This window comes from Cygnus atratus, chromosome 2 (genome assembly GCF_013377495.2).
Source record: "Cygnus atratus isolate AKBS03 ecotype Queensland, Australia chromosome 2, CAtr_DNAZoo_HiC_assembly, whole genome shotgun sequence".
Taxonomy (NCBI): domain Eukaryota; kingdom Metazoa; phylum Chordata; class Aves; order Anseriformes; family Anatidae; genus Cygnus; species Cygnus atratus.
In genome coordinates this window covers 137,176,069-137,193,762 of record NC_066363.1, presented here as the reverse complement: position 1 = coordinate 137,193,762, position 17,694 = coordinate 137,176,069, and the positions used below count along the sequence as shown (strand labels likewise).

The following is a 17,694-nucleotide window of genomic DNA, read 5'->3' as shown; positions in this document are numbered from 1 at the left end:
GATGATTTAGGGTAAGTAAAATATTGAATAATCATATTCACAAAACTGAAGTCAAAAAATTCCAGAAATTATAACACAAGTCACAAAGAACCACAGTGAAATCACATTTTCAAAGACTCCTAAATATACAGTCCATTCACAAGACTTTTTGTATTTATCAAGATACATGCAAGTACTTTTATCTCAGCTCCAACTAAGACTAAAGACTATAGTTGCCACTCTCTTAACCCAGATTTTTATTTTATTGTATTTTTTTTTGGCAAATTCTGCAGGTAAGATAAATACTTTGATAAAAAGCAGAAATGAAGATGTAACCTTCAGGATAAGAAAGCTTCCCTGTACTATGCATAGAGAGGGAAAGGGGTGTTGCTATGTTTGAATAGCTTTTAAGGTTCATATAAAGGGTGTAGACCTCCTTATCTTCCTTCCAGAAGTTAGTAACTTTTTCAGATGATGGAAAACATAAAAATAACTTTCTCATCTCTCTCTCTTGAATTTGTGTACTGACTCAAAAACATCATTTTTGCGCAAAATTTTACACCTCAGCTTCAAAATGATCTCAGTATAAAAAGAGAGTGACATCTCATTTACAGGCAGTACGCTTTGGGTAATGTAGGAACTTCTGTACCCTAAACTTAGCTTTAGGACTGATTGCCTGTGTGGTTTTGGGGTAAAAAAAAAAAAAAAAAAAAAAAAAAAAAAAAAGGACTTACTCTCTTTTCCTCTTTTCCCATTAAAAAAGGCTTCCCACAATAATACTGAAAAATCACCAGTAGTCTGCGGTGACTGGGAAAGAGACTTGGTCTGTGTGTGACAGTGCACAGCTGTGAAATGAAATATATAAATAGTACTATGTGTGTAATGGACACACACACAATTGTCCCACGTCCTTCCTGGATGCAAAGTGCCATTGCTTTAAAACAGATACACGTAATGACCACTTTCTATTTCGAAATACCATTATCAGGAATGTTTCTTATTGTTTGTCATGACAAATAGCAGATGCAAATAGCAATGCAAATGCAAATAATACAAGTAATGTATATGCAAATAGTAACTCCTAAAACACACACATTTTACAGATGAATTCTCACGTGGCTAAACATCCCTTATGTCTTATTCTTGTCTTCCAATGGGACCTCAACTCTGCTATGAACTTGCATTTTTACATGCATCGTGAATTTTAATACTGAGTTGTTAATTCAGGCTACCCCAAGCATGAGAGAATAGGAGAAACATCACTGCTACCATTGACCACTGAATCTGAGGCAGGTTCAGGTAGCGCTTCTCAGCTCACCCAGCACAGCAGAGTAAAAACCAGTACTTGAAGCCGTTGTCCCTGCCTCTGTGTTATCTTGCTCTAATTTTTGTGGTCTCTCCTCTGGAGCTTCCCTCTTTAGTTTCCATACAAAGCTCTGCCTGCCACTACCGTAGCCAGTGATAAGGGCAAGTGGTGGCCCTGATGGAGCTCTCACCAACGTGCTCTTCAGCGTCATCTCAACTGTACCTTGCAGTTCTTGAGCCCCAAGGCATAAAATATGCAGATTTTCTCAGTCAGTCAGTCATTCCTAGTGTCCGTATCACTGTACAGACACTGAGAAAGACAGAGTGAAAGACCAAAAAGCCTTGGAAAAGAAAAATGTAACATAAATAAAGGAGGCTGGTCTGTCCTGAAGTGAAATCAAACTGCGAGCCAAAAACAGAGCTGGATATTAAGTTGTCACGGAGGTCCCTGCTCCAAGGGCAAAGCAGATTAATAAGAAAGGAGGTGCCTTAAGGCCTCCATCAGGTGCTAGCCGAATATATTTATGAAACAACTGTGATTACGTATCACAGTTCTGTAGCTGGCCAAACCTTCATAGAAAGGGGCTGGAGCTTCCAGAAGTAACTGCACAAAATATTACTCCTTTCTATCATACATGATCCAGCTCTCATATCATTTAGTCGAAAAGAGAAGAAACAAAGTCAAGAAGCTTCTCTTCCAGAAAGTCTTGAATTTTCCCATTCGAGAGTAAGCTGCGATGCATGCATCATTAATTTCTATGCAGAAAACATTGTTCTCTTCAACCAGCAATTAGTGGTAACATTTCTATCCTGTGCAGTGATGAGATTTTTATGCTAATCATTACACAGCAGTAAATTAATCATTTGGGCACATTTAGATGGTATGTATATTTCATGAGACAGATATAGATATCAAGATCAGCTTGATATTTACTCATGGTAAATGGAAGTGTCTCAAATTGTCATGGGGGAAGCATACTAACTAAATATGCAGCCAGCGATGTTTGCAGTGTAACAGCAGAAGAACAGCTTCATCTCTTGGCCCAAAGAAATAACTCCCTTCCTTTGGTTTTAATTATTTTAAGAGAGGTAAAACTCTTGTGGGATCATATAAAACTAAATCATTCAAATAGTGGCAGTGAAACTCCGATAATGTCTTGACACACGAAGGACAAAAGCAGCAACTTTGTTCCCAATCCTATATTTTTTCTTTTATTACTGGCAAAATTACCTACGTTACTTTATGCAGTATTGAAAAGAGACTTTTCATCAGCATTTGTGCTATAGTCTGATCGGGTAAATGAATTATGTATCTGACTCGTCCCTCTGTAACTGTGTCTGAAAGCTTTGAGTTGTAGCAGAAAGGAAGCCTACCCAGGGGCCTCCCTTCTTCTCACCAGATGCAAGAGATTTGTAATACCTTCAGGAAAATGTTTATTTGAAATTTAAATTTTTTGACACATATTTAAATATTACTGCTCTTTTTTCAGCTCTAAGCTCACAGACCTTTGCAGGCAAAAAGCAATCTAGTCCAAAGCTGACAGCATTTTATTTTATCAGAGGGAAACATACACATGGTCTCTTTATCTTAGAACGACGTCAAAATACTTACCAAAAGCAAAAATTTATGACAGGTGACCCTGACAATGATATATACATAATATTCTCAACTACTATTTTCTCAACTGAAGTAAGACAACCAGGTTACTCAAAGATGAGAGGTGGCGTACAAGTGGAAGGGAAAGTTATGTTGGTATACCTGTATCACTTAAGAAGTTCTTTGAATTGAAAATTGATCAACTTATATATGTTTAATTGCCAGAAATTGATACAGCAGAGTTGCTTCACTGAGCAGGGATAATGATGAGCCATTGCACAGCAGGTACAAAAACCCACTGGGAAAGGAAAGAAATTTATTAACATCCCTCCATTTATGGAAATTTTTGAACAGGCAAGGTTATGCCTGTTACATCAGGAGAGCACTGTGAACAGCCAAAATTTAAGATCTGAGAACTACTGCAGGTCAGACCAAATAGAAGAGGTGAATCAAAAAGACCATGTCTTATTTTAATCAAAACCAGATTTTATAAGGAAAAAAAAATCTTTCAGAAAAATCAAATTCAGAAATAAAAGTTACTATATATATATAAATATGCATATATTATATGTATATAATACACATATATTTTATATATAAAAGTTAATTTCAGTTAATATAAAAATAAGATTGTAATCTTGATTCTTGATATATATATATATTTTTTTTCAAAATCTGCTCTGTATGTATCTGAAGTTGCTGTGAAGGTTAAATTTTCTTCGGGGGCACTATGGTTTTAATTTTTATGGCCTATCTTATTTAACCTATGAGCCAACAAGCACGTCTTGGGACGTATTTTGGAGTCAACGTGCATACAGCATCATTGTTCTTCGCTCCAGAGGGCATTCCTGACTCCCAAGATGCTCTGCCTGACTTAAGGCAATTAAGGATTTCCTTCAACAATGGAGAAAAACACAAATAAACCCTGTTTTCAGGTGAGCACAGGTGAAGACTTGTAACAATAAATTTAACTTCACTGAAAACCCTTCTGAACCTCTGATGTAGACAGCAGCATACCTTGAGGAAAAAGGATGCAGAAGAGAGTTGATGTATTCTATGAAGGTCAAAAGGCTGGATTCAGAGACAGTTGAGGGCATGTCAGCAGTGAGCATCACTAGCTTTGCTCTTGCCAAACAAGTAAGGAAAAATGAACACACACACACGACATGCCTTGAAAGCATAGGACATTTTTGCCAACTTTATTTCAATACTGTTTCTTCAAAAAGAAATAGCAGAGTATCTCAGGCAGCTTTTATGTTCCTGAAATGATTTGGAGGGAAAATTGAAATATTTAATAAATGTGATGTAAAACCGCTATTAGGGGGTTTATCATGGTAAACAGGTATCACAGTTATTAATTCCATAAAAATGAATGGCCCATCACTAAGCTATTGCTCAACTACAGAACTGATCAACAGCACATGAGATTGCCTGCCATTTGGTTTAATACCGTGCATTGTTTGTTACATCCGTTGTTTTGCATTGATTATATTGCAGCAGTTAGTCACATCAGCAAGTCTGCTTGTTGTAAAATTTAAAACCACAAACAAGCACCATGTCACAAAGAAATGAGAAGAAATCATATGCTCTAAAATGTTCCCCAACACCAGTCTTTATCTGCTTTACAGAAACTTCCAAAACTCTGAATATAAAACATCTTTCAGCAGGAAGGCAAAACAAACAAAACAAAGCAAAAACAAAGCAAAACCAAACCAACCAAACTAACAAAGAAAACAACAACAAACCAAACCAAACCAAACAAAACCAAACCACAGGGTAGAATATAATAATCAAATTCCCAGGTTCACTCCTCCTTAAAAGTGCCCATGTACCAGCGTCCTTTTGCCTAAATTCCAGCAGGGAAGAGCATCCCAGCAAAGAGAGAGGGGCAGCTCTGTGAATGGCTTCAGCAGCATGAACCAAAATCTGCTCTTACACTTCATTTGGACATCAGTTGGCAAGTAGTGAAGGCCACAGATCACAGCTGTGATGGCTGTCTCTGAAACAACAAGGCATTTCAGAGAAAAAACTGCCACGCACAATTCTCTGCATGTCACTACTGTGAGTTTTCCATCAGAAAGAAAAGGACAGGCACAGATTTCCATGGGGAGGTGACCAAAGAAACACAGGAGCTGCTGCTGTCTGGAGAGCTGGAAATCCCGTTATTGACTTTCTATCCTCTAGGTCCTGGTTTATCCGAGCCTTGCATGAAGATCTTTATTAAGATTCAGCAGTAGGGGCTGACTGAGCTATCTAAAGCCATACCATTTTACCAGTTTGACAATTAACTGACCATTTTACTATATATTACCATTAGAACAGCCAAGGTGGCATCCCTGCGCATGGCAGGGAAGGGTTGGCACTAGATCATCTTCAAGATCCCTTCCAACCCAAGCCATTTAATGATTCTATGATTAATTTGTCCTAGAGCCTGAAAAATACAGCATTGCCTTAAAAGAGTAAGTAGAAAAGGCTGTTTTATTAATAGAATATCATATGAATGCACAGATTGAAAGGCAGATAATTAACTCATAAACATGTTCACTAACTCAATACAATAATTATTCTGATGCAATGAATTTATTTCCTTACATTTTTTCCTGCTGCACAGGATCAGTTTGTATAGAAATGAATATTTTACTATGACAGAGAGGCATCATACTTTCATCGAAAATTTAAAAAGTACTTAAAAAATAAACTTGAATGGAAAATCACAAATGGAAAACATTAAAGCAGCAAAAAGAATCAGGAATGTGTAAAGGAGTATGCAACTTTGAGGGAAACAGATATAATAATGTGCAAAATCAGGGTGAAAAAAAGGAATTTCCTACAGCTGTAGACCACATGCATTAGTGGACTCACAACCTTTACTGAAGAACAGAAATCTTCTTTCTTGCTGTTTTATTACCTTGGCAACATCTCTTCCATGTCAGCAATTACATAGGAGACAACAGTCCAAACAGCAGCACAGAGATTCATCTGGTTTGGATCCTGAACTGTCATCGTGTCCCCTTGAGAATGATGAAACCAGAAGTATTTACTGAGGTCATCACGCAAGCTGGCACCTACGGAGAAAAATGGGCAATATTCCATTATAGGAATACAAATATTTAAAGAGGAATATAAACTTGAATCCATTCCTGCACTGTTTGTTATTGAATCCACATGCAACTCCATATAATAACTGTGAGGAGCCATGGCATGTGCCATTTGTAGGTTTTAGGTTAATTGACTTGAGGGAGCACGAGGCAGCAAAAATTCACACCGGGGAAAAGCTGCACTTCCCTGAGAGGCTTCTTTCCTCAGTAACAGTACACATCCATTTTCCTCTACGATTACCAGAGTCCAACCAGGAAAATCCATGCAATAACCCCCACGTGGCGGCACTTCCTTCTGTTCTTACTCCCGCAGAAACCGAGTCTTTAGTTGTGAGAAGTAATATCAATATTTATGCCTGCTCAGATGGCTAGTGACTGCTTCGTTATGAATCCTTTCCTTGCTGCGATCCGTGCTGAGGAAAGCTTTTGGAATTTGCTTTTACTTTTGAGCCTCAGTTCGTGACGATGCTGTGCTGTTTCACTGCAGCTTTCCAGATAGCCCGAGGTACGCCGGGCCTACCTTCCAGCAGCTGTCAGGAGCCCTTGTCAAACAGGGGCAAGGCAAGTTGGGTGAAGGCACAGTTCTTCCTCGTCAGGAACAGCTGCCTCCCCCTGGGGCCCACAGGCACAGAAAGGACTGAGCTGCCTCAAGCTGTGTGGGCTCAGGCAGCACAAATAAAGCCTCAAAGTAGACCGAAGGCAAGAGAAGCAGAAGCTGCTGCCCCACCAGAGGCTGCAGCAGAGATGCTGGTGTGGTATTTGTGCTTTTCATTCTGGCCAATCTCCTGGTCCAACCTCCTATGCCCCTCTTTGACTTCCTTTCTCATTCCAGTTCCTTTGAGTTCATTATCTCTGCCTCTTTTTGTGGTTTTATCACAGACTGCCAGGGTGGCTGAGACTGGCAGGGCCCTCTGGAGCCACCTGGTGCCACCCGTGCCCAAGCAGGGACACCCAGAGCAGGGTGCCCAGCACCACGTCCAGGCGGCTTCTGAAGGGCTCCAAGGAGGAGACCCCACAGCCTCTGGGCAGCCTGTGCCAGGGCTCCGTCACCCGCACAGTACAGAAGTGCTCCTGGTGCTCAGGGGGAGCCTCCTGGGGGCCAGTTTGTGCCCAGGGCCTCCTGTCCTGGCACTGGGCACCACTGCACACAGCCGGGCTCCGTCCTCCCTGCACCCTCCCCTCAGTGATTTACAGAGAGTGATGAGATCCCCTGAGCCTCCTCTTCTCCAGGCTTAGCAGTCCCAGCTCTCAGCCTCTCCTCAAAAGAGAGCTGCTCCAGGCCCTTCATCATCTTCATGGCCCTTCGGTGGACTCTCCGTGTCTCACATAACAAAGAGCCCATTACTGGACACAGCTTCCATCTTTCCATTTTATCAGCTTCCATCTGCTTTGCTTTTCTCTCAACAACCCTCCCATCCTAACAGAACTCCACACAAAATTTTGAAAATGTGCTATTTGCCAACACCACTCTGATTCAATGCTTGTAACTCCTTTGTACTGATTCATTTACTCTACAAGCTGATCAGGGCTAGAAGGTCCACAGCTCTCTGTGTGGGAAGCACCTAGCACAGAAGATCCCTACTCCCTGGTTAGTCGTGGAACTGAGAAAACAAATTCTGACACAAGCTCAAGAGTAAGAGCTATAGGCTCCAGTCAGAAATACAGACTGAGATTACTCCTACTCTGTCAAGTAATACAGAAACAAACAGGATTGTTTGATTATAAAGATGAAATAAATAAATTATTCATATAAATAAATAAATATTCATATATTTATTTACATGGAGTAGAAAATCAGCATCAGATGATGAGGGCTTTGATAAATTCACGTGTGTTCGTAAGACTTACTATTATGATCCTTATTGGTTTCACTGAGATGCCTGAAGCCTTTGAAGAGAATGAAACCAACATTTCTCACAGCATAACCATACATTCCTACAACACATATGTTTTGATTGCTCACATAGTCATTCTGGACACAGTCCAGCTCTCACTACGCAATTACTGCCATGATGGGAACTGACCTGGACTGCTTCTTTCACTGCTATTTTAGGGCGAAAGAAAAGAAAGGTAACACATTTTATAAGTCCATCCCATATGGAATGAAGATCCCTTCATAAGAGAGAAAGACCAAATGCTACAGCATATGGTTATACAGTTTGTGATTTCATTTTAAGAGTCTCTTCTTGCTCTTAAGAGACTTGTTTGCCACTGACTTGAACCAATGCAATCCCACTGAAGTCACTGGGTTGGTTACAGGTGCTGAAATATGTTCCAATAATTTTAGCATTGAATTTATGTCAACTCATACTCACTTTTAAAATTTTATTCTGAATTCTTTTAAATATATACAACCATAAAGTAATTGAACTATGATAAATTCTTTAACTGATGGAATTCTGCCCTACAGATGCATTATGAGTTAAGTCACTGAGGAAAATCCATTATAGTTTTTGAATATTTTTATAAGACTTAGGGTAAAAATTTGTTGTCTGGAATTTGTAGTAGACATTCCACTAATCATAGTAATTATGGACTTAGAGAGTAGTGTTTTTTCTCTGTGAATGGTACAAGGATAAATACCCTTCCCTTTGTAATGTTTAACTCCCCAAAATGCTGAAATAGATTTGTTTCTCTAAATTGATTTAAAAATCAGAAAATGATCTAACTTTGACACCAGCAATTACTGTGTAAGAACTCTGGCAGAAGGATTTGTCAGGGAGTGTGTGAGCAGTGTGTGAGCAGAGAAAATATTGAAGGGTTCCGAAACTGGCCACATTGTTTCTTCGATGTCTTAGGCTATCACTTGAGTCACTGACCTGTAAACATCTTATGAGACTAATGGAAAGACCCCACAAAAGTAGTTTTATCCTATGTAATCAGAAACAAAAGTGAAAATCTATACTCTTAGCTTTGAATACAAGAGAAGCTTACAGGTGAACACCTCACACAAGCCTCTAGACATGATACATCCTCAGGCACAGGTATAACTGCAAGCAATTTTCATGTCTCCTACTCCAAACTTGAGGCTCCCCTGCACTAACGTGAGTTGCCAGAAGATATTTATGGCTTCCAGAGGTCGCCAGGCTGTGGGAAGATGCTGAATATTGCCCCTTCACCAGCAAATGCATCCAGGACTGAGATGAACCTGTGCAGATGACTGTGAGGAGGGAAGTTCTGAGATACTCTGCAGACTGCAGTCATGTCGAATTACCTAAATAAAGTCAGCAGGATGCTACAGCCCTTTTTCTAAAACACTAACAAAAGAAAAAATGCTTCGAATATAAACAGTCATCCTACAGAATTTAGGAGAAAGGGAGAGAAGAATTCTGCATAATGTTTCAGACAGTAAGATTTCAACATAGATCAGCTGGCTGACCATACTGGATCCCACATAGCCACTATATTATTAACCTTTCTCAAACAAAGTCTATCTGGAAGCTGAATTTGCCAATTCCAGAAGTTTTAAACACAGTGAGAAATCAGAAAAAAAAAAATCTAGATACAAAGTTCAAAACTCCATTTGCCAACTCTTTTGCTTTTTCACCTAAATGATTTAAGTTTTTGTTGTTGCTCTTACTGTTTAGATGGTGACATTTCCCTCAGGAACAACAGATAGTAACAAATGGAGGTTTATTTTTGCAAGCTGCATAAGCTAGCAGTCAAGTAAAACAGATGAGTAGCCATGCCTCATAAATCTGCCAATAAATTATTCACCCATCTCCATGCTAGCCACCTACAAAGTGAATGGCATACAGCCTTACGAGAGTGCTGAAAGGTCTAATTAAGTACTTAAAAAGCCTCAGAAGGGAGGCATTATGTAGGTATGCATCACGTATTTAATTCTGATTTCCAGGTGGAAACAATACTCAAACAGAAAAACAAGTGATGGGCTTGGTGCTCCACTATCCCATTTTATGGTCTTTTGCTACTTTCCTTGTGTTCCAGATTGCAGAACAAGAACACCCATAACGAAAAAGGGGATGTTTGCCAAACAACCCCCTTTAATCGGCCTTTTGCAGTCTGTTCACATTTACAGTGATGCAAATCACATGAGGAACACTGCTGGCCAATAAAGAATTTACTGAGAAATTACTTCTAGCTGGATGTAGTAAATGTTATGGCATGAAAATAGGGAATGTTAAAAGCAGCTGCCAAAAATGCTGTACTTATTGTTTGACTGAATCAGAAATACTGGAAATCAAAAACTGAAAATAATTAATCATTTACAGTTTCAGTAAGATAACACCCAGTTAATTCATAATTCCATTACAAAGTAGCAGGAATGCCTCTTTAGGACGGTGGTGCAGTTCAGCTACCTAAAGGCAGATATTTAGTGCCATTCGTGACCCCCAGTGCCTGGGGGGACCCACTGGCATGGGTCTGATGGAGGAGCCATGGAAGAAATACCTCGTGTCTGGAGCAGCCCACTCTTTGGTAGGACCATGAGTGTGCTTAGGGAACTACAGCACGCTCGGCCTGCTTCTCCTCGATGCAGCGAGGCACTGCCTTGCTTGGCTGACATTTGTGGGAAATGCTTGCAAAAGTTGGTCAGATGCAAATAACTACCTGATGCCTCCAACTTCGCAGCTTGGCTTTCTTTGTTGTGAGGGCTGTGGTTTTTTGTTTTGTTTTCCTGCTTTCAGCTCCTGAGATCACCCCCTTATACCTGGCCTATTAGTGAACGTGAGCAAGCTGCTGCTGAAATTGATTCTGTGCTCAGTTGCAGAGCAGAGTCCCTTGTGCAGCACTTGCCCAACTTACTCCACAAAGGTAATATTTTTAAAAACATGTAGGACCAGCATATGGTCTCTTGTGATCAAATGCCTGCTGAAAACCCAAATTGCACTGGAGGGGTTAGAGTGATACAGGTGTCATCCGAGCTGGGAAAATCATTAATCACAGGGGTTCCCTTAGCACAGCAGGCGGGTGTCCTGCGATCCAACCCCACTTCTAGGAAGCACACTGATCCTAAGCGTTGCAGGCCTGCTACACACAGTTCAACCAGCCCCTCAGATATAAACCTGTCTTACCTTCCCCAGGTGCTGCACCTTCCTCTAAGACTAGCCATCTCCCAAGCCTTGCCACCATGCACAAGCCTTTCTTCATGAATCAAATCACTGTCATGCAGTAGTGAGAAAAATAAGGCAACGGTGTAAAACTGCACCAAAGCAGCCATTTTACTAATGTGAATTACGGTCACTGTTACCAGAAGCAACAACCAAATGTAACAACTGTTGTCTGCCCTCCTGCTGCTGCTACCGTTGCAAACCCCACCGCCCTCTCCATTTGCTCTGTTTGTGACTTGCCTAAGGTACTGTCACGAATATGCCATCAGGATCTTGCTTCCTGCTCCCAGATGGTGGTTACCTCATGGAGCAGGAGTAATATATGCCTCCTTCTGTGCTGCTGCACCGGGGGCATCATCCCTAGGAACCGCATCTATCCATCTGGAGCTCCTTGATGGAGAGAGTCAGAGGAAGGGCCACTGAGATCATTAAGGGCCTGGAGCAGCTCTCCTGGGAGGAGAGGCTGAGAGCTGGGACTGTTCAGGAGATTTTCTCAGTGGGTATAAATACCAAATGGAAGGGGGATGAAAAAGAGGGAGACAGACTCTTCTCTGTAGTACCCACTGACAGGAGAAGAGGCAATGGGCACATGAAAAATAAAACACATGAAAATCTATCTGTACATGAGAACCCCCTTTTTATTTTTTATTTGCCACTATGAGGGTGTTCAAACACTGGCACAGGTCATCCAGCCAGGCTGTGGAGTATCCTTGGAGTACCTTGGAGATACCCAAACCCTGACTGGACACCGCTCTGGGCAACCTCCTGTAGCAGACCCTGCTCGAGGAGGGGCGTTGGACCAGATGGTCCCAAGAGATCCCCTCCAGCTTGACCCGTTCTGTGTGACTCTGTAACCCTTGGTGCCATTTCCTTGGCTAATTCAGACATCTCCTACAACGGACACACCATAAACAAATGGTGTGTCCATTGTAGATCTTATCAATGTTTATAAACACCTGAGGTGTGGGAGACAGAGGGATTTGGCCAACCTCTTTTCAGTGGTTTGTGGGGACAGGACAAGGGGCAATGGCCACAAGATGGAGCCCAGGAAGTTCTGCACCAACATGCGAAAGAACTTCTTCACAGTGAGGGTGATGGAGCACTGCAACAGGCTGCCCAGGGAGGTTGTGGAGTCTCCTTCTCTGGAGATATTCAAGGCCCATCTGGACGCCTACCTGGGCAACCTGCTCCAGGGAACCTGCTTTGGCAGGGGGTTGGATCCGATGGTCTCTTGAGGTCCCTTCCAACCCCTACAATTCTGTGATTCTGTGAAATTCTTCAGTTCTCTCCTTCATGTCTTAAACTCCTTTCACGAGTCTCTGCATAACCAGCTATTTTACACACAGTTTGATGCGCTGCATAAGGCAGGTAAAAGCAGCTGCTTTGGTAATTGATACTGACAATGTATTTTCAGTAATCAGCTGTGTAAGAGTATCTTGATGAAAATCCACAAACATGCGTTGAGGAATTCTGAAAAACAGCCCGGCCTTTCTAGCTTCTGATCTCAGCATGAAATGCACACTGTGAATATTAATTGGCTGCTGAGCGGAATATTTACCTGACTTACAACATACCTACATTAGACAAAAATTCTTTACGTGTTAATAAAGTGTATGGCACATTTTTTTCTTGCCAACTTAATAAGATGACACACTGCTGTAGCAGGAAGAGGATGAATGAATCACAAAATGAATGATGAGCGTTGTCAGTTATGACCACTGCTTCTTGTCAGTCACAGTCAGACACAGTGCTGCCTTCATATACATTGCTGTAATAAGTCATCACTGGAATTACACTCTGTGGCCAGATATTTTAGCATTAAAATTATTTTTCATTTGTGCAAACAATGACTGGAAAATTAGTTATTATGAGCATGATTGGAAAGGTAGTTTCCATAAAACCCAGGTATCTTCAAGGGGTAAAGCATATAATATCTACAGAGTATTTTTTCAATGCAAAGTATTTTGCATTAAATTCCTCCCTACATTTGTTTTCATTTTTTTAAATACACCACATAGAATTTGGCTGAAGGAAGCCAAATGTGAATCCTGAAGTCAGTATGTCTGCTGTACAGCCCTGTCAATGACCTCACAGTTGTTTTTGCTTTCAAGAAAACTTTGCCACACAACTATTCCATTAAACTTCCAGATAAAATTGGAAATTCCCCAATGTTTGTGTAAGGTCTCTTGGGTGTGCTGGGTCTTCAATACTACGGTTAGATCTTTGGGATACTGACCTCTACGTGTACATTGCCATATATAGTGAAGTTAATATGTTAATGAATTACAACAACATATAAGCAATGTGTAACTTTTTTAGGTTTCATTTTACAGTAGTCCCTAGAGGGGATGACAGAATTGCCACTCCACTGTTTCACACAGCATATATACCTCTCCAGAAAAAAAAAAAGAAAAAGAAAGACTCCAGCTCAGAAGAGCATACACTCTAAATAGACCAGAGGGACTGCAGGGTGAGAGAGGCATGCAGAGATGAAATGGCACATTCATTTTCTCACAGCAGCTGAGAAAGGAATAAATGTTGAACATCTGAGCCTAGACCAGTGCCCTGTTGAGCAAGCTATACTACCTCCTAACAGCAAAGTTGGAAATGCCTCAACAAAGGACATTTTGCCCAATGTTTCCAAAAGTTTATAAAGCTAAAAAAAAAAAAAAAGCTTTGCAAGATTACTTGTATGTGCACATCTCACACATTCCAAGTACCTACTTCTTCTAGCTTCATCTTACTGTCAAGACAAACCTGCAAGCTATCAAAAGAACTGCTGATAGCAGGATGTAAATACAAATACCTGATCTGAAACTTTATTTTTATTTCTGCACTGATTTTCCTGTCCACAAAAGACAGACTCCTTTTTTCATCTATTGGAGATTGCTTTTGCTTCCTGGTTTTTCCGTAAGACATAAGTAAAACTCCTTGACTACCAAATTTATTCCAGTTTCCGACCTTTTTAACATTAACGGCACTATTCAGAAACATACGAAAAATACACTGCCTTGGAAATAAAGCAAGACCTGATGAAATACATATATGTTCTTTACACTGAGTACTCAGAAAAAAAGAGGCAAAGGGACACATCACAATCATTATGCAGTTAAAAACTGCTATGTACCAGGAAAATATAAAATGCTGAAGACAAGAGCATTTTCCTACTTACACCAGAGTGCTAACTCTGCTTTGTGCTCCCACATTCCCTCTGAAATTGGGATGTGGGGGTACGTATATGCCCATACAGTAACAGAATCAATAGCCTCTGACTTCTCATAGCTGGAGCATTGCTGCCCTAGACATTTTGAAAGGTCAGAACTGCAGGGAAGAGGTGGGGAGACACAATTTTTCCTCAAAAGGGTATGTGTCAAAGAGCTAGCAAGGAAATAAATAAAAAAAAAAAGATAAAAGATTCGAACAGGAATAAAACGTCTTAGTCTATTTTTTATTTTCATTTGGTGTCTTTCTAAAAACCCAGCAACATCACAAGTCTTAAGGCAGTAAATCTCCTACAATATTACCTCTGTTTAGGATGGGCTGGCTGGAGGGCTACCCCATGCCACTGCATCCCCTGTGCTCCAAGCCCTGAGGAGCATCCTGCTGCTCGTGTTGGTGTTGCCCAGATGCTTTGTGAGCTGCCCTCAGTTATACGCAGTCTTCAGAGCTATTACTGTAATGAAAATCCTATTAGTGCAGATGGTTCCTGCATGTATTTTAGTGTATATTCCAACTTCTTCTTTCACGCGACAACCTGTAGTTGATAGCTGGTTTTAATGTCAATTATTTCATTATCCATTTTTCAAGCAGGCAGAGACAATGGAGAATGTTAATGCTGTTTAGTGAGGCGCTGACAGCATTCGTTCTCCTGTCATTTAGTCTCAAATGATGATATTACAGGTTAAGTTGCCCAAGTTTCATGGCTACAGACACTGAAATACTTTCCTGTACAGATTTTATAAATAACATCAGAAGTCCTGCTGTTTCACCTCCTGAGTCATTCTCTCAAAAGTCTTTAAAATTCATGACTCAAACAAGAAGGCAGAGGGAAATCTTTCAGTCAGTTGTTTCAGTGACTAATTACATGAGACTACAGTGTAAGGGAGACAATATGAAGTGTGCACTATTTCTTATTTTGCTTAATGCATTTGAGAATTAATCCTCTGGATACACTAAACAGACTAAATTACAGCTCAGGATTATCACGGCTATGTTTGCAGCGTATTAACCTTTCACTCGTTGTGGTGGAGGAATGGTGGCAGCTGAGGATTCAATTTACACTTGCATAAAATCTTAGAAAATGAGGTTTCAGAGAAGGAAGTAGTTCTACGCAGGTTGACCGGTTTCTAACATTGAACTGCCCTCGATGGGGAATAAACAGACGAAGCTTCACCCATGAAGGTCACTGGAAGCTCTTCCTCCACCTATCCTCCCTGTAGGGAAAGTACCCCATGCCATTTGGCTGGATGTTTCCAGACACTATAACCTCAGAAAGCTGCATGCAGCCCAGTGTGTTTTGAGCACCACTGCTGGAGTGATCCTCCACAGACTTACCAATCCCATTTTTGAACTTATTTACACCTCTGCCCCCCAAAGCTCCCCGTGGCAATGCACTGTGTGCCCATCGTGTCATGTGGGCACACTGTGGTTCTTGTGCTGGGAGCTGCAGGAGCGGTGCCCTGCCTTTCCTCTTTCACCTTCTTCATACTGTTGATGCTTTCATATGTTTTTATCATACACTACCTCAGCAGTTTTTTCCAATCTGAAGAGTCCTCCATACACAGAAACCACTAATACCTCTGAGGATGCAGGCTGCCGTGACTCTTCTTGTCCCTCTTCTCATCCTGCTTCATCATTCCTGTGACGAGAAGCCCAAAACTGCCTACACAAGTCAGTGTGATGTAACTGCAGCGTCCCACAACACAGACCCCTTGATATTTTCCTCCGGTTCTCCCACTGCAGCACACAGCTCAGTGCTTCTCACTGTGCCTGGGTACTGAACTGACACTTCAGACAATTATCTTGATTTGATTTTGCAGATCTGAAAATAACTAATCTGGATCCTGTTTTCATGTATGCACAGCACATGTGTAACAAACTGCACTACTCTGCGTTTGGTGGCACTGAAATGCCACTGGGTGTTTTATCACTTAAGCACTTCCTATTACAAGATCATTGTCACATTTTTCACAGCTTCAGTTTGTATGTGAAACATTTGGAGTAGGCACCAGTAAATTTTGCCAACTTGCTATTTGCTCCATTTGTGGCTAACATTGAGCTAGGCCATCACCCAAAGTTTTCCAAAAATGTTGCTGGGCAGCCTAACAGAGCTCTTTCTCCATTCTGAAAACTGACATTTTATTTCTACCTCCTTTCAGTCAGATATTACTCTGCAAGAGGGAAATACCTCTTACCTCCCAGTAATTTATTTCTCTAAAGGTCTTTGATGTTGGGGCTTTTGAGAACTGAACTGTACTTTGCTGACCAGATCCAATTACAAAAATGGGTATTAACTCCTCCGAAAAAGCTTTACTAGACGGGTGAGTCATGACTTCTTTCTTCATAAGCCACACTGACCGTTCTACTACTTTCATATTTTTTTGTCCTTGGAGTCCTTATAGAATCACACATCCACAGAATGGTTTGGGTTGGAAGGGACCTTAAAGCCCACCCAGTTCCAGCCCCCTGCCATAGCAGGGACACCTCCCACCACACCAGGTTGCCCAAGGCCCCATCCAGCCTGGCCTTGAGCACCTCCAGGGATGGGGCACCCACAGCTTCTCTGGGCAGCCTGTGCCAGGGCCTCACCACCCTCTGAGTCAAGATTTTCCTCTCAATCTCTAATCTAAATCTCCCCTCTTTTCGTTTAAAAACCATTCCACCTTGCCCTATCCCTGTACCCCCTGCCAAAGAGTCCCTCCCCAGCTTTCCTGTAGCCCCCTTTAGGCACTGGAAGGCTGCTGTAAGGTCTGCCCTTCTGGCTTTGTCACCACCCTGCTCAATGACTCACAGGTCCTTACGTAGACAGGGCACTTCAGTTTGGGATTATATACCTGTATTAACTGTAGGTATCTATTCTGTATATTTTAATACAGCTTATTTCATTCGTGCTTTCTTTAAAATGAGGTATGTGACTACATATATTATGTAGAGACTACTTAACAAAGCTGATATTTTTAAATTGGTTGTTGAATTTATAAATCCTTTACGTTTTGCATTCTCTTTTAAACACTGCTTAAGATGGACGAAAGTCACTGCAAAATTGGCAGTTTCTCTAATCTAGGATTCATCTTCATGCACTTATTTGTGCCTCAGTTCTGCAAAGCAGTTAAAAGTTTGAGCATGCGATTTACTGATTAGCCTTTAAATGTCACACACGAGGGTCAAGCGAAGTGCTTAGTGAGACTGAGAACCATGCGAACCATCTTTCCTAACCACATGCATTTCTCAAAATCTCTATACCTGCTGTGCAACTGCACCATGTAGCCGATGCCACAAACCTGCTTAGAAACCCAAAGCATTAAAGTCCTTTCTTCGCCATCCTCTGCTAGCCACGAAGCTTGCTGTCAGAGCTCAGCAGTAGACACTTGTTGCACGGAGAAACTCTGTGCTACCGACCTCTGAACATCCCCAGACGATCAGGGGA

General features: G+C 41.2%; 1 protein-coding gene across 6 annotated transcripts in view; it reads right to left on the bottom strand.

Moving 5' to 3' along the window:
• Window positions 1-17,694, bottom strand: part of CPQ (carboxypeptidase Q) — a 192,050-nt gene that overhangs the window by 25,461 nt on the left and 148,895 nt on the right. For 3 of the 6 annotated variants that reach the window (XM_035546181.2, XM_035546180.2, XM_050708853.1), the window contains exon 8: window positions 5,790-5,946. In XM_035546181.2, coding sequence (XP_035402074.1) covers window positions 5,790-5,946 — 157 coding nt within the window. Of the gene's footprint in view, window positions 1-4,048; window positions 4,881-5,341; window positions 5,947-17,694 lie in introns of those variants that run through there. The other 3 variants (XM_035546183.2, XM_035546184.2, XM_035546185.2) reach the window with 3 other exon arrangements.